Source organism: Oryzias latipes, chromosome 18, assembly GCF_053564925.1.
Source record: "Oryzias latipes strain Hd-rR chromosome 18, Olatipes_Hd-rR_3.1".
Classification (NCBI taxonomy): Eukaryota; Metazoa; Chordata; class Actinopteri; order Beloniformes; family Adrianichthyidae; genus Oryzias; species Oryzias latipes.
The window spans coordinates 14,515,577-14,533,701 of NC_136254.1; the positions used below are offsets into that span (position 1 = coordinate 14,515,577).

Consider the following 18,125-nt stretch of genomic DNA (forward strand, 5'->3'; position numbering starts at 1 on the left):
TGTCTTCCACTGTAATAAAATGGTCAAATTTGGTTTAATGATAACAATGTTAAGCACTGCAATTGTATCTCATATATAAGTTGCGTTTACCAAAGCAAATTCATAGTGCTTTTATTTTGGTAAGTCAAAATGTAGAAAGGGAACAGTCAACATTGTCTGATTTAAAAAAATATATATATATATATATTTAAGTGTAAGAAAAAACAAAGAATGAATAAGCCTTAACCAATAAGTTTCTATTTGGGAAATAAAATGCTGTTTATTTTCAGCATTAATGTAGCTTCTCTAGTGCTTTTAAACAGTTCAGGAGCCTGAATGGTGCTTTGAATATAAAGGGTGGGGGACACACACTGATTCTTTCCAGAAACAATAAAGTGTGATGATGAGGCAGCATGACAGAACGAAGGAAAGTTGCTTTAATGTGACAAAGAAGGGGGCTTTGTTTACATCTGCTCTGTAGCACCTTTGCAGCCACGCTTCTCACACACGGAAGTAAACTGGTAAAGCTGATCACCACAATGTCAGCCTTTTTCAGAGCATTGTACACATCCCTCTGATCCATCAGGTCCCTAAACTAGAATCCATTGCTTTGAGGTTCTGCAGAACTTTAGCCCGCTTTGTTAGCATGTTAGCAGATGCTAAGCGCATTAGCCTATTGGCTGCTGCCGTGCTTCATTGTCTATCTGAGCCGCTAAAAAGCACAGTAATCCACGTTTTCATATCTTACTGGCAGCAACATGGCTCAGAGTTTCTGTTTGTTATCCATTCCAAGTAAAAACTAAATGGTTCATGTCTCTTTTTTTTTTTTTTTTTTTTTTTTTTTTGGGTGTAGACAATCGCTGCAGCCTTTATTCTCCTTTTCATTCACATTTTTTTTTTTTTAACTTTATTGAAGATATACAAGATACAAATTCAAGTCAATTTTAAGTACACAGACAAAACAAAGAGTAACAAAATGTGCCAGGGGAGCATAAAGAACAAAAGAGAAAAAAAAAAAAAATTATAAATAAGAGCAGAAAAAGCAGCAAGTTGCTATTCTGTACATTTAAAAAATTCCAGGGTGTCAAACGTTCTTATAGCTTTGGGGTTGGAAGAATATTTTATTGCTTTGATATATTGGTTTAACTCAATCATAAAAAGTTTGAATAAGGGCTTTTTTTCAGAAAATTTGCATTTATGTATGTGGAATTTGGCTAGTATTATCAAAAGGTTAATTAAATAGTATTCCCTTCTTAGTGAATTATTAACACTATAAAAAACAAATAATACATCCTTGTATACCAAATCAAATTTTTCATAAACTTTACATCGAACGAAGGAGGTGAAGTCTTTCCAAAAAATTGCTGTTGGGGGGCATTTCCAGAAAAGATGTATAATTGTTTCAGTGTCTAATTTACAGAAGGAGCAGTTTTTATCAATGTCTATGTGGAGTGAGGATTTGGCTGGGTAGCATCTGTGAAGAAGTTTAAAACAAACATCCCGGGGTTTATTTGAAATAAAATATTTAGAGGACAAAGTCCAAACTTTCTTCCATTCAATATCTGGGGCAAATTTTCTCCAATAGTGGGTCACATATGGTACAACTGCAATATCTTTCTGAAACAGTGATCTTATTTTTTTAATTCTTGTAGATGTTCTTGTAAAGCAGGTCTTACCAATATTTGTTTCAAATAAAGAGACTGAATGTGAGGGTAAAGGGTGAACAAGACCTTTAAATAACATTATAACGCCTTTAGGAATAGCATCCATGACTATTGCAAACTCTTTGGGGGTAACTGGAATATTATAAGTGGTCAAAAATTGATTTTATGACATTAAACACCCTCCTGAGTTAAAAAGTTGATTTACATAGAGTATATTATTTTGAAACCAGTAAGGGAAGAATAAAGATTTATTTTTGTACAAAATATTAGTATTATTCCAGATATAAAAGCTGTGAGGAGAAAATGAATGTTTATAGATTAGAGACCAGGCCAGAAGCATTTGTTTGTGAAAATTTGCTAATTTAATGGGCAACATTTGAATGTTATAGTTAGATTGGAGAAGAAAAGGGAGTCCACCGAGTTTAGAAAATAAATAGTTTGGAATAAAATTCCATAAGGAATCTGGGTTGCTAAGAAATTTCTTAATCCAATTGATTTTAAAGGTGTAGTTTAAGGTGGTGAAATCTAAGACATTAAGTCCTCCTGCGTCTATTGTGTTCAAAAGCACTTTATCTTTAATGTAGTGAGTTTTATTTTTCCAAATAAATTTGTAAAGCATTTTATCAACGGTTTTACATGTGGATGCGTTAACATTGAGGGCAAGTGCTGGATATGTTAATCTGGAGATTCCTTCAGCTTTTTAGATAAGCATAAAGCTATTCCCCACCATGATGCTTTTGGCTGTGGTAAACATTCTCCTGGGTTGATGTAATTGCTTCAAATCATAAATATTGTTACTGCTAAACACCCCTGATCTTTGTCCTTTTTTTTGTTTTTTTTTAAGAATTTTGTAAATTACCAGTATATGTTTTGGTGTTTATCACAGTTATACTGAGGTAGACATTGTAATGTGATTTTAACCCTTGTGCTATCCTAGGCACTTCAACATTGGGAGTTGGGTCATCTAGACCCACTAGACAGTGCACTGAACCTTTTTTCTTCAATGATTTGTGATCTTCACTGGTGTCCATGGATTACATGAAATCTTTCCACCTTTATCCACCTTTGTCATGGTAGAGAGAACACGTCAATGTAAGGGTGGGGTCATCTAAGATAGAACAATTAACTCTCCTGTTGTCATCATACTCTTTTTACACCCTGTGTCCTCCCGGTCAAAATGATGTGCCTTCATTAAACCCCTAATATAAGCAGCTCATTAAAATCTTTTAACACGAAATCTTATTTTGTTTGAAGAAGTAACTTGTCATTTATAGTGTGTGAATTAATGTTTTTCTTCTTCACCTAGAAGAAATACTGCATTTATTCATTACACCACTCATTGCTATGATTCAGTCAACTGTATTATTGTTTACTGCATAGGTTATTTATTATTTTGAAAGCTTAAGAAAGAATATAAATGTGAACATAAGAACTAAGCAACATAACTCAGTCAACTAATTAGTGCTTGTAGGTAGTATGCAAATCTGCTTTTGCAGATATGTTCCTATTATGTTATATGATGTGTTTCATAGTCCTTTCGCAGGAAAAACTGACATCTCTTCCTCTTACTTGGACCAGTTGGGGCAGCTGTATCCCCAGGTTGTTCAGGAGATCTGGCTACAGGTTTATCTACGTCTTGCCGGTCTGGACTCAGTGGTATTAAATTGTAGCAGTCTCGTATAGGTGTGAAAGAGATTAAGTGTCATTGTGGCATGGAAAATTGTGTTTTTTGTACTGCACTTTGGTTATTTATTTATTGGGTATTAATTTGGTGAATGGGAGCTTTTCACACTTTGTAAATAATTAGGGTGATTGTTGATGCACTTAATGCAGTTTTGTTGTTTATTAATCACAATGACAAATACATTAATCTTGAATCTTCTGCTCCCTGCATCTTATAAACTACCTCCAGCCTCACCCCAGGACCTGTATACAACTACTAAAGGTAGCAGCCCAAGTAGGCATACAGGTCAGTCTCAACCATCCTTTTCCAGATTGGTTCATATTTCCAAAAAACATTTAAATAAGTCATCTCCAGAATTACTTTTTTAATTGCTGGTGTGATAAATAGGTAAAATGTTGAGACAATGTCAATACAATAAGATAGAGCAGCTGGGGTCATCCTCATGACATTTTCTGCCACCATGCTGTGTTTTCCACATGCAGCCAAAGACCAGGTTGTTTTGCAGCTTTTTGAAATTAAATTCTTTCTTTTATCTTCAAAAATGTCTTCTTCTAAAGAGGATTTATTGTACTGTAAAATGTCTTCCTCCCTATCATCTTCCTCTGATATGAGCTCTACTTCCTCTTCTGAATCAAAGTTTTCTTGCTGGACATCTGAATAAAAACAGCTCTAGAATCTTTTCAACGTTATAACATTGCTTCTGCACTTGGAGAATTCTGGGTACTGTCATCTGCAGCACCTTCATGATCCAAATAGTATTTTCCAATATAATTTTATTTAATTTTGAAATGATTGGTATAGGTTTTAATGGTGCAGGTCGATTTGGGTAAAAACTTAGACAGATTGATCAGGTTGGATTGTTGAAATACAAATCAATTCATTGATTAATCTTTACACCCCTATTAAAACATATTTAAAAATGTATGTTATAGTTACCTCAAACTAAAACATTATATTTCTCCTTAAGGAATATCACTACCAGTAAGACTGAAGCAAATACAAAAATACAAATACAAAATTTTTTAAAATATTTGCAACACGATACATTTAAGTTTTTAGCAGGTTTTTGTGTTTTAGCTGTTTAGGTTGGATGTCTGCAGCTTATTATTTCTCATGTTCACCAAATCACAGAACCCCAAAAAGTAAAACCAAGAAAAGTATAATATTTAAATGAGTTCTGACTGAAAGTTTCCTTATTGACAAGGACTGTGTTTATCATAAAAATAGATTACAACTGCCAATTTATTAAAATTAGTGAACATTACCGTTGTATATTACTAATAGAGAGATAAAATGATCAATTTAAAATAAAAAAAAATTGATATCAATAAAGGAATCAAAGGGTCAAATTTAAAATGTGTTAATACTTAATGAAAGGCACAAAAACCTTCTTGCATCGCTTATAAGAAAAAATCCTAAACTATTTATTTGGAGTAAACGATTAATACTTTAACCATGTACATTATGTAGTTTAAATTAAACACAATAGACATGTGTCTGTGGAGGTTATTGTGCCTTCTTCTACCTACATATTGGTGTTCTTTAATTAAAAGTCATATTTAGTACATTCCTATCTTCACACCAAACTAATTGCTTGAAGTGAGCAAATTAATGATAAACTATATGAAAACAACCCAGTTTCACCGTGTTTCCTGTGGTCAAAGCCATTAACGGAAGAAACCATACTGAAACAGCACACGAACCATATTATGAAAACAAATGTTTATTATTTATATTGGTGCAGAAACAAATAAAAATCCAGTTAAAAAAATGTATTAATGGAACACGCAATATAAATTAACACAGCAACTTGACTTAAACAAAGGTGATTAAAAGTGAGAAAACAGATTAAAATACATTTTTTGTGTGTACTAAAACTGAAGCTACTTTAAAAAAAAAAAAAAAAATAGGAAAACTGAAATTCTGATGAAGGTTGCTCACCAACGTTGGTGAGTCATTACTAAAATTAAGTATATACTAGAACAGTGGTTCTCAAACTGTGGGGCGCGCTTCCCTGGAGGGGATGCACATTTTAAACACAGAAGACTGAAATTGTGCATTTATTCGTTCACATAGACTCATTGGAAGCTGGTGCTTGAAGTCATGTTCTTGAGAGCTATGTGAACAAAGCTTAGGAGTTGTTTAACCTGAGGCGCCTTCTTTGGCTGTGGTCTTGTTAAGGGCCCATATAAATACATATGTACTGAATTTAATTAAATATTATTAAAATTAGCCATATTTACTGTCTTAAAAGTTAAAACGGACAGTTTACATCTATTAAATGAGCTACATGCTTCTGTAGTCCTTTTCATCTGTGGAAGTTTGCTGTGGAACATCCAGCCTCTGTCCTTGTTCTTTTAATTTTCAATAAACATTTGCTGGAATTTCTGGTATTTTCTACCTATTTTTCTAACCAAGTAGTCTTTTTACATGTTAATATGGAAAAATTACAACAACAAAAAATCAGATAAATAGGTATGAAGAAGTTAGATTTGTGGAAAGAAACCAAATATTTAAAAAAATTGAAAACTGACGCTATAGGACAAATGATGTTGGAATATTTTGTTTACATGATCACTTGAAAAACTCAAGAAATCATATAAAAAGGGAAATTTAAGTGAGAGGAAAGGTTGTTATGTAAAGCTCATTGATGAGCTCCACTCTACATCTGTTTCAGGAAAGAAATTCTTGAAATTTTCTTAGCAATCTTGATGATTATTGATCAAAAGCAGATAATGGAGTTGGTGTTTAAGAGGGGGGTATTCATATACATATTTAAAATATTTTAAAAGAATGTGTTTAAACTCCCCCTTCTGCCTTAGTCACTGCCTTCATGTTTGGGTTTACTGGGGCAAGCTGAACATCCACTTAGACCTTTCGCCTTGGTGTTGTAGTCAAAGTGAGGCAGAACGATTACCCCTCCCTCTGCTTCCTTGTCAGCCTCGTCCTTCAACGCGTTTTCCTCCTCTACAGACATGATGTTTTTCACCAAACATGCCATGGCTGCATCGATGTTGGTGTTGTCCTATGGAGAAGGGATTAAGGGTAAAAGTATGATGAAGTTTTAACATGGAAGTTAAATTGACCCAATAGAATGTGGAGACTTTTACCCACTGGTTTACAGGCTTTTTTTCTTTTTCAGTGTGACATCATACCAACTTACAGTACATTTTTATTTAGCTGAATATTGTCGATCTGTGTGCCAACACTATAGATTCTACATTTTTTCTACATATTTTTCTATCCAATTCTATTCAATTCTATTCTATTCTATTCTAGTCAGCCTTTGAGAGTTCCTTTGCTGCCCTCTCCTGGTTCATTTTTTTATTTGTCTGCTCCTTGTGTGGTTTGTTGCTCGCCCTCTCCCTATCTCTCCTCAATAGATGAGGCAGAGCACCCTGGAACACCTACAACTCTTCATCCATTTCTGAGTTGTGTGAAACCTGGCCTCTTAACCATTCTAATCAGTGTTTAATTTTTTGTGATCTTCAGCCTGCTCTGGATGCCTTGACTGCTCTGACCACACTCCCCTTCAATTTAATTCAATTCAATTTTATTTATATAACCCAAAATCACAACAACAGTTGTCTCAACGGGCTTCATACCAGTAATTGTAAAGTAAACACAAAATCATAAGGATCATGGTTACATAGAATTCAATAGGAAAATTCTAAGATGAACTAACTAAACAGACTAAACTAAACTGGGCATCCCTGCCCTTAGACACTCAAAAACTCTTAAAAAACTGGATTCCGGAAAAAAAGAATAAACCTCAGGGGTGTCGACATGAAGGAGGGATCCTCCCCAAGGATGGACAGGCAATGTATCAGAACTCTTAGAGAAGAATTAACTTATCAAACCCTACAACTACATGTTTAAATAATCCAGCAGATTGGCTTCATCCAGATAGAGTTGGCAGAGTTCTGGGAGCGCGAGACGAGCCAGAGGCAGGATCCACATCCTAGTGCAAGAGCAGCAGCAGAGATGAGCCAGAGACTAGATACACGGTCAGGTAAAGGAGCACAGACGAGCAAACAGGAATCTGAAATCACTCCCTCAAAGTGGAGTGGGGAAAGAGGGACAATACATGAATTGCACTGCACCAAACAGAGGCATGGAGAACTAAATAATAATTAATGATCAAGAATAGAGGAGAGAAGGAGAGTAGAAGTAGACGAGAATAAAAGACAGAATCCCAGTGCACCATACTTTCCCCAGCTTCAAACTTCTAGCAGCCTACTAAGAACTCATTGTCATTGTTAAGTTTAATTTAAACATGTGTAAAAGTAAGTTAAATATTCTCTGATTACAAGCTAGTCTGGCAATAAGAACTCAAAACAGCAAAGGGACGTCTCCTTGGTACAAGGTCCTACTTAGTATTGCTCAATTCCATGACAACCTGATCACCCAGTTAAATGTGATGACCACCCAAATTAGCGCTATGTCTAACCAGCTCGCATCTGCTGCTCTTGCTCACCGTGGTTCTGCTTTTCCAAGAGACTCTTATGTCCTGGATCTAGAATCTAATTCCGGTGATCTCAGTTCCTACAGAGGTTTTCTGCTCCAGTCCTGCCATATCTTCATTCAACAACTTTCTGCTCAGATAAGTCTAAGATTATCTACGTGATTGGACTTTGCAGGGGTACAGCATTAGATTGGGCTAATAGAAGCTGAGGCTGGTTATTTAATTCACTCCCAATCATATTAGTACTTTGAAGACTATTTTAAAAGATTGTTTGTTCGCCCAGACCACACAGGCTCTGCTTAAGACTACCTAAGGGACCTGGTTCTAGAAGTGCTGCGGAATACTGTATTCTGTTGAATTTCCGGGTGGAACAATGTGGCACTCATAATTGCATATAGAAGACTAAGGCCGGCTTTACACTGCAGGTCTTGATGCCCATATCCGATTTTCTGACTATATCCGATTTTTTTGACGACCCGCTTACATCATCTTTTAAAAGTGACCCGTATCTGATTTTTGCATTTACACTATACAATGCTGAAACTGTCAAACGTAGACGTTCTGAGAACTACGTAGCAGCATTTCCGCCTTCCACGGACATCCTTTGGACTTTTGTGACTGCGGTTGTCATGGAGGCAAGGCGGCGACGGAAGGAGGCGTTGCCTTGGGCGCTCCAGACGGGATGCACGGGGGAGGAAAAGAAGGAGGGCTGGTCGGCCGTCTTATGTGCTCTCTCTGAGTTTTGAATGAGGAAGTGTTTGCAGACGTTGTGCTGTACTAACAGTTTGATCCAAGTGTTGAACCTTTCCTGAGCAATGACACACGGGAGAATTCCTCGGGGTTCTCTTTTCCGTTCTGAACCCTCAGCCTCCAGTGGGCTAAGAAAGACTCCAAAACTTTTGGGCGAGACACCTTATTTTTAATTTACGGTTCTCCGACAGTCCCCCGCTCCGCGCTCATACCCACTCTCCTCTCCTTAAGTTACACGCACACACACGCAAGCACGCGCGCGCGCACACACACACACACTGTCCCCATCATACACGCCCCCCCCAAAAAATAAACAGCTTCTAGCTTGTTCCATAGCAACGGTGTCCCGCTTGATTAGTTACCGTTTGCGTCCCGACCGGGACCGGACCGGACCGGATATAACAGCGGTTTCCAACTACGGTCTGAAGCCTGAGGCTGAAAGGTAACACGCTGACAGCAAAATCAGCGCACAAAAAGCACCTTAACAAGTCATGTGATCTCAGTTGGTGGTATCCTGAATTGACATCACTGACGTACGACTCGCATTTACTGGGGAATATCCGATTTGTCTGCTTACATGGCACACGCAAATGCACGTATCCGATTTATTTCCGATTTATTTCCACATATGAGAGAAGCCTGTATCCGATCTTAAAAAAACGGAATCCATGCGCTTTTGTCCTGCTTACACGTTCACCGGTCATATCCGATCTGTGCCACATGAGAGGAAAAAATCGGAATTGGGTCACTTGAACAATGCAGTGTAAAGGCAGCCTAAATGACCGCCTAAAGAATGAGTTGGCCTGAAGAAACCAGTATGCTGACCTGAACTCTTTAATTCTATTCTCTATTAAGATTGACAATGGTCTACGTGCGCAACAAAAAGAGAAAAAAGTCCAGTTGAGGCCTGACCACAGTTCTCCCAGGGGCGGGGGCATGGGCTTGCTCCGGGGGGGGGGGGGGGGGGGGGGGGGCTTTTTTGGCTCCTCTCTCTTTGTGTGGGGTGGCGGGTGTGGGGGCTGAGGGGTCAGTGCATCGGGGGATGGGGCCCCATGGCTGAGGAGACCTGGGCCCAATGCTGGGGGGGCTGGGAAACGGCTTTTTCACCAACGGGGGACAGTCCCCCAGCTGTCCCAGACTTACCCCCTTCTTCATATAATCACTTATTAGGGTGATGGGAAGAGGGGGAGCAACCTGTGATGCACCTTGGGGGGAGGAGCTACTTGGCAGTGGACCCCTTCCCAGGGTTGGCGTATGGAAACAGGATCCCTCTTGGTTTTAATTGTACCTTAGACATTTAGGACCCTTGGTAGGGGGGTGCTTGGGCATCACTGCCAGCAAGCAACAGATGTCCTCTCAGTTCCCCTACCCGCCAATTTTAACTGCACCCTCTAGTACACACACTCTTTACCCCTCTTTACCCGAGGGTGGTGGATGTGATTGCCTGGCGGGCGTGTTGTTCTCTATCTGCTACCGTGCGGGTGTTGGGGGGGGGGTCCTGGCTGCCGCTGCAGCGGGGATCTTGGTGTGGAGATGACTGGGCACTCTCCCTCTTTCTTTTTACATTCCATCATCCACCTTAGAAGAACATAAACACTCACTTGAGCTCACCCTTGCAGAAATAGTTTGTGTTACTGAATGAAATGTTTCACATGTGGTGGTCTGAGGCATAAGTATGGGTATGTGAACATGAGTTGTATTATGTACATATTGACATGTCTGTATGTGAACATTTTTGGAGCCAAGGGGTATGTATCTAACTTTATTGTGTGTGTGTGTGGACAGGCCCCGGCCCTTCTAGATTTGTATTACATTTGAACCTAACCGTAATGATTACAAACATCCAGCAACTTGTTGCTTTATGCTGCTTCAAGGTTTTACCCCCCTTCTATAATCCCCCTCCTACCCCCCCTCCCCTTTGGCATCCCTCTCTTCTTCCCTCCTTTTCTTTTCCATCCGGTCCAACACAAAAATGTTACAAATATAAGTAAGAGGAATAAAGTCTAGTATAAATTACTAAAGGTGTTAATTCCAATAAACATCTCGTGTGTCAAAAGATTCATAACCCCTATTGCAGTGTTTTTCAACCAATGTGCAGCGGGAGATGGTCAGGTGTGAAGTGGGAAATTACCCAATCACTAATCTAAAAACATTTACCATCTTCAGGATATCAGCTCTTTGTTCATCCAAACAGGCCCTGATAAAACACTGAGTATTAAGGAATATGGAAAAAATAAAATCCTACGTAAACTACTTTTTTCTTTGTTTATTTGATTCTATTAAAGACACTTTGATAAGAATGACGGTACCGCGATTTAGCCGCAGCTTCGGCTCTGTTTTCGGAAAAGTCCCACCCCTTCAACTGTGTCCACCAATCATTCTTGGAGGCTTAATCATACGTCATCAGTCTGACCAATCAGAAGTAGTTAAAGTCCTCGATTCCTTGTTCTGATTCTGCTCATAAAGTCTATCAGTTCCAACAAAAATAACAGCCACAGCTCACCTTTAACGGTGTAGCTTTCCGCGGGATCCGGTGTCAGACGGTGGAACAAGTGAACAAAACAATGATGCTCAGAGAAGCAAATCTATCTGCGATCGGCTGCACTTTCGCATTACATCTCCCATGATGCATATCGTTAAAGTGACAGTGTCTCCGCGCTACAATTGTCATGGTGCCTCTGTCAGCCCCTCTCTGCTCTGGTCTGGATGATTCCCAGCTGTTGCCAATCACCTCGTCAGCCACTCCTCTCTGCTCTGGAGGATTCCCAGCTGTTGCCACTCACCTCATCAGCCCTGCTGCCTTCTTAATGAGTTTGGTGCTCCTCCATGGTGCTTGTCAGGTCTCTCATGTTTATTCCTAAGAATAATTCTTGTTTAGCAATTGTGGCCTTTTCGCCTCGCTTACAGGACTTTATCACCACGAGTGCTACCTGGGATTCCCTCCGGAACGGTCCGTTTAATCCACGCTCACCTCGCCAGCTGTTCATGCCCTCTCACCCTTCACAGAAGCCCTCCAGCCATGCCACGTTTTCCTGCTACTCACCTGCAATCTGGAACCGAAGATCCCGCTTTTGGAAAATCACCTGTAAGACAAATAAATCAAACTACTTACCATAAATCTCTCCTGTTATCCTTTCGGGTTCCAGCATCTGGGTCTGTTTCAAAGTCTCGAATACTATGACAACAATGAGTTTTCCCCGTTAAACGTCTTAAAACCACAACGAACACACATCGAACAGTTTTTAAATCTTGATGAAATCAGAGGTAAACAGGTTAGTTCTCCTTCAAGGTTTGTGTTTATTAACATCCAAACATCCCAGAGTTTGGTCCAAGTCATTTTTCTAACTGAAACACTTTTTTAATAAGGTAAGGCAAGGTAAGCCTCATGTAAGAAAGGCCGACACAGTTTCCACATTCAAAGTTAGACTGAAAACATTCTTCTTTGGACAGGCTTGTTGTCAGACTAGATAGTATGCTGAGATTATTTAACTTAATGTTAATGTGTTTAAATTAAACTTAATAACAATAACAATTAGTTGTTAGTAGGCTGCTAGAAGTTGAAGCTGGGGTAACTATGGTGCACCTGGGTTCTGTCCTCTTTTCTCATCTACTTCTACCCTCCTTCTCTCCTCAATTCTTGATCATTATTCATCATTTAGTTCCCTCTGTTTGGTGCAGTGCGATTCATGTCCCTCTTTTCCCACTCCCCTCTGGGTGAGTGGGAGTGCTTCCAGATTCCAGTTGGCTCACCTGTGCTCCTGTACCTGACCGTGTACCTCGTCTCTTGCTCGCCTCTACTACTGCTCCTACACCTAGCTGTGGATCCTGTCTCCGGCTCGACTCGCGCCCCCGACTGTCCCCCCAACTCCGTCTGGATGAAGCTCGTCTGCTGGACTTTAAATATGTAGCTGTAGCGTTTGATAAGTTAATTCTTCTCTATGAGTTCTGGTACATCACCTGTCTGTCCTGGGGGAGGATCCCTCCTTCATGTGGGCACCCCTGAGGTTTCTTCACTTTTTTTCCGGAATCCGGTTTTCTTAAGAGTTTTTCCTCACCGCTAAGGAGTGTCTAAGGGCAGGGATGTCCAGTTTAGTTTAGTCAGTTTAGTTAGTTCAATTTAGTTCTATGTAGCACAAGGGTTACTCTTGTCCCACGAACAGTCAGACAGCTGGATCCAAATGAAGCAGGTTTAGTAACCATTATATATAATATATACGTATATAATAGCCAATTATTTTGCCTGTTCCATCCATTGTGAGACTTGTAATAGGAGTCATATTTTAACCCTTGTGCTATCCTAAGCACTTTACCATTGGGAGTTGGGTCATCTAGACCCACTAAACAATGCGATGAACCTATTTTCTTTAATGATTTGTGAACCTCACTGGTGTCCATGGATTACATGAAATCTTTACACTTTTATCCATCTATGTAATAGTTTGGAGAACTTTTCAATGTAAGGGTGGGGTCATCTAAGATAGCACTCAGGTTAACTCAGCTAAAAGTCAGGCAGGAGTCGATAACAGGCATAAGATCATAAGAAGAGTGACAGGGTGGTCAAAATCCAGGCGAGAGTAGGGGCAGGCGGCAGGCAAACAGAGTCAGAAACAGGGTCAGTAGACAGAAGATCAGGTCGAAATATGACCCCTTTGTAAGGAAGGCAGAGTGGCACAAACAATATTTTGGACTCAGTGCAGAGCGTAAGTATGCTGTGGTTGATTGAATGAAAGAGAGTGGTGTGTGGCATCCAGGAAGTGTGCGCTGGGGGTTTCTGGGAGTTGTACTATGGCTAGAACTCTGGAGACGCCTCCCACCGGTGACCAGAGGATGAGACAGAGCTCTTGCTTCTGACAAATCTTTATTGATTTATTAAAAAAGTTGCCTAAGACAAACATAGAATATGCACAAAAAATAATGGAATAGATGAACTGGATCAAAGTCCCCAATGCAGGGCTTTTAATTCTTTATTTTCATATCTAATTGCATTTTAACATAAGAAAACTTTGGACATACATTAACTTAACGTTTTTAAAGCTAGCGATCTGTTTTATATTTTTGCTATGAAGTAATGTAATTGATAGTACATGCCATTTTTTTGTTTTGCTTTCCTAACTAAAATATTTTTTTATTCCGGTCATTAAATTGCTATTTTGTGTTATTAGAGTCTGAGCAACTAATATTATTTGAATAATAATTATTTTTCATGTTCTCGCCTCACAGTAAGAAGGCCCTGGTTGTTATAAAACAGTAACTAACGACTACCTGTGTAATATATTTAATCTTATTTCTTTTCCTATAATAAGTTGATTTACCTTTTTCCACTTTCCAGTTTTCACACAGAAGTGGTTAACAACCAGGCACAACTAATATTACCAATGATCAACTAATGAGCTTTTGTTAATGCGCTTTTGGATTTAGCCTTCTTTTTTCACTCTCTTTTCCTTGCATTCGCATACAGTAAATTGATTCATTATCATCAGGCTTTTATTTTCGTTTTTTTACAAGAATCTCATTGATTTGCATTGTGCAGATCTTGATTGGGTGCTTGTTAGTAGAATAAACCTAATGCTAATGGTTAGTCACATCACCTAGTGGGGGTGGGATGGTGATAGGTTGGGCCGGGTCCTGGCTGGTTGGGTGGGCCGGGGTGGGTTTGGGGGGGTGGGCTCTGCCGGGCCTGTCGTTCTCCCGGTTCGGGGCTCTGGTTGCCTGGGTGGGGAGGTGGTGGGGGCGCACACTCTGCCGGCAACTTGGCAGGGGTTCCTGGGCGGGTGCCTGCTGGGCGCAGGGTAGGCAGTGCGGCTGACCGGGAACGGCGGCCGGGTGCCGTGCTGGGTGGCTGGTCGCCGTGGCGGGGGCTGGGGGGGGGGCTTGGGGCTCTGGGGCCTGGGGTCGTCTGCCCGTGGCCGGTGTTTCGCCCGTGGCCGGTAGTTGGCGCGTGGCCTGGCCCCCCGGGGGTCGGCGCCGCAGTCACAGCAGGGGTTAATGGGTTCACTTGGGTGGGTTTATTTCATTATTATTATTATTATTATTATTATATTAATTATTATTATTATTATTATTATTATTATTATTATTATTATTATTATTATTATTATTATTATTACTTATTTATTTTGGGGGGGGGGGGGGGCCTGGGGGGGCAGTGTGCTAGTCCTTAGGGGGGCCAGGGTATGAATGGTGGGGCTGGACCCCCTGCCCCCCCGTTCTGGCACCGGGACCCTTCCTTGCTGGCTGTCTCTCGGCGCCGCGAGGCTCTGGCCTCCAACTGCGGCTGGCTTGGCGTTTCTGGCTGCCCGGCCGCTCTGGGAGGGGGGGCGCCTACCGCGGCCGGCTGGGGGGCCGGTCGCTCGGGGGAGCCTTCTCCCCCGGTTGTGCCCATCCGCCCGCTCCTCCCCGCTCTCACCCAAACAAATATTGCACACAGGCACATAGGGCCCCGGGATCTGGATGGGAGGGGTATGCTGGCGGGGCTCACTGGGGATGCCCCTCTCTGGGTTCTCGTTGGCACCCGCCCTCCTCCCCGCTTTTTACTTGCATATTAGACACTCTGATTCATCTAGGGCCTTGTGGAGAGGGTCTGGTGGAGGGGGGCACGGTGAAACATCCGTGCTCACCTTTCGCTGGCCCCCCCACAATTTTAACTTCCTCTGTAGACACACACACTGCATGCTAGCAGCACACACACAGCAAATACACACCACTCACAGAGGGACTCCGGAGTGGGGGGCTTTGCGGCTTGGCAGCGGTGGATCCCCCCACACTGGTGACCTCCTATTTTACCTGCAGCACACACACAGCACTCCCACACCTCCATACATGGGTGGGGTCGGGGGGGGGGCGGCCGGTCTTCACCCGCCTGGTCCTCTCAGGGCGGCCGGGCTTATGGGTGTCCTGTCGGCTGCGGGAGGGGTCGGGCATGCGGCGCTGGGGGTCGGCCGGCTGGGGGGGGGGGTTGCTGCTTGGCGGCGGGGGTAGGGAGGGTAACCAGATGATTGTGAGTATGTGTGTGTGAGTGCATGGGTAGGACCGACCTGGGGGCTGGCTCGCTGGGACCCTCTGGGGCTTTCCCTCCCCATCACAGAGAGGGGAGGGCACTGAGAGGGTTGGGGAGGGGGGGTCAGATATTATGGCGGGGGGGGTGGTAGTGCGTAGGGTTTTAGGGGGGTGGCTGTGGCTGTGGGTGCGTGGCGATCCCTGGGTTGCTAAGGTCGCGGGCCTGGGCTGGCTTGCGGGGACGGGGCGCCGGTCGGGTGGTGGCCGGCTCTTGGGTTCCGGGGGCCCTGGCTTCGTCCCTGGCCTTTGTCTCGGTGTCCGGCGCCCGGTGGCCCCCATGGCTGCCGCCTGGTACGGCTAAGCGCTCCTGTCTTGTGGCCTGAGGGCCGGACACTGGGTTCGCTTGTGCCTCTGGGCATTGGGGGGGCCCCTGTAGGGGGGCCCTCTCTGTGCCTGGCTGGTGGGGTGGGCGGTCCCCTCCTCCTCCCCTCCCGGGCTGCCTGGGTCCGGATGCTGGGGGGGCTTCTGGCCTGGGGGGCTCTCCTCCCCTCTCCTGGTCTGGCTGGTCTGGCTGGGTAGGATCTGGCTCCCTTTATGAACACACGGTTCACGTCGGCAGCATGCATGTATCTCCACCCCCACGTGCACGTGCACACTCCACACTGCTCCCTGTCTGCTTCATCCCTCCTCCTTACCTACAGTGTATTGATGGACAGTTTTTTTTTCTCGCTCATCTTAGTGTCAGATTTTCACCTTTGATGTAACATTCGTCTTTCCAGCAGATCTGGTATAATTGTTACAGCTTAAATTAATAATTTATTCAAATCAGTACTTGTATCCCACACTTTTTCACCTTTCTTCCTTTTACTCTCTTCCACCCTCCCCTCACATTCTTCCCCTCTCCCTCCCCACACACACTAAATGTAACAAATAAATAAAAAATAATACGACAAAAAGGGGTTTATACAAATCTACACTCTAGTTTCTTGAAGCTATATAACCTCTTTTTGTGATAGTAAAACCTGTCCAACACAAAAAGCCTTCAGCTCTAATCTGTTTGCTCAGCTGTTGGACAGAACAAGTTAAAAAGAGTAAAAAGAGTAAAAAGAGAAAAAAAAATAAAAAAAATAAACCTAATGCAGAACACGCAAAACAAACAAAAAAACATAATAAGAAAATGCAGCAATACAAAGACTCAAACAGACATCACATCTTACCTTTGCAGAAGTTTCAAACCAGCCCACAAATCCATACTCCCTGGAGAAGTTCTCCAGTTTGGGCAGCTTGGGACACAAGCCATGCCTGCGCTGGTCACACTTATTCGCCAACAGGACGGCTGGAACCGGTCTCCCGTTAGTCAGGGCGACCTGGCAAAAATGAGACGAGATAAAAAGAAAGCAATTATAACATGGGAGGAAGGAATAAATCTGCAGCTTATCCGGAAAAGGTCATTGTTTAAGTCACAAATGTGTTCGGGTTCATTCAGCTGAATCAGGGCAAAACACAGAAACAAATTCTGTATATGAGCATAATGAATATTGATCACTTATAAAATCAGGATGCAGAACCTACAAAACTTTTGGTAAAATACTTTTTAATGATCCTTTCCTTTCTTAAATGGATTTCACCTTCATATAATCTCTGTGATCATTGCCAATTGCTTTACATTACAGGCAGATTGATTTACAAAATTCTCCAAGAGAAACTCTGTAAGACAGGCCTTCTTCTTTACAGAGTGTTTCACATTATTAAGCAAATTGCATTAAAGTTTCAAAAAGATAAAATTTGTTCTTTTTCAATCAACATACTGGATGATATTGAATCTCTGGGCTCTTTGGATCACTCACATTAAAATCAGACACCTGTGATCATTAGTCTGCCAGGCGAGTTTAATTAATAGAAAAGCTACTAAAGAAGGTCATTTCACATTACTAAGCAGACCAATGTTTTTTACGGAGCCCGTGTCCTGACATTAAGATATAAAAATATATCTTGTTCCCACAGATTATCGGCATCTTTGCTGCCAATCACTGGCCAATCATTGGTCTTGTTGTTAGACCTTGGTCACAGGGACACGGTGATTGGCCAGTGATTGGCAGCAAAGCACGCTGGGAAACGTGACGTAGTGCTATTGTTGTTATGCTACGAGCTAAAGGTAAGTGCTTTAGGCGAAGCAGCCAGCTTAATATGAAATTTTTCAGATTTTCATCGAGAAAATAACAGATCGACCATTCTTGCTTTTATTTTTACCCCTATTGAATGGTCACAGAGACACGGAAGTAGCGGCAGGAAGCGGCTTTTGCAGCAAGATGACTGAGGGCGTACCAGATCACCATGTGAATGAACGTGAATACGATGGATGCTTTTGTGCTTTTTGAAATAAATAAATCTGTTCTCTAAACTTCCTCCGTGTCTTCAATGCAATGTAATGAGACACACACAGACAGAAATGTGAAGGTATCTGCTGTAAATCTATGACGTAAATTAATAACAGGATCAATGATCGGCTAGTCAGTTAGCATGTATCCTTATAGCCTTCGAATGTAAAGCAACTGACTGCTAAAGTTAATAAAAGACAAGTCCTGAA

The 18,125-nt window shown here is 41.9% G+C and overlaps 1 protein-coding gene across 2 annotated transcripts in view; it reads right to left on the reverse strand.

Annotated features, from left to right (window-relative positions):
• Positions 1–5,034: 5,034 nt before the first annotated feature.
• Positions 5,035–18,125, reverse strand: part of LOC111949304 (ras-related protein Rab-32) — a 65,257-nt gene continuing 52,166 nt past the window's right edge. The window contains exons 3-4 of one of the 2 annotated variants that reach the window (XM_023966250.2): positions 16,756–16,905; positions 5,035–6,352 (exon numbers count right to left, since the gene is read on the reverse strand). In XM_023966250.2, the coding sequence (XP_023822018.1) occupies positions 6,146–6,352; positions 16,756–16,905 (357 nt within the window). In that variant the 3' untranslated portion in view covers positions 5,035–6,145. Of the gene's footprint in view, positions 6,353–10,839; positions 14,105–16,671; positions 16,906–18,125 lie in introns of those variants that run through there. The other variant, XM_078935983.1, reaches the window with a different exon arrangement.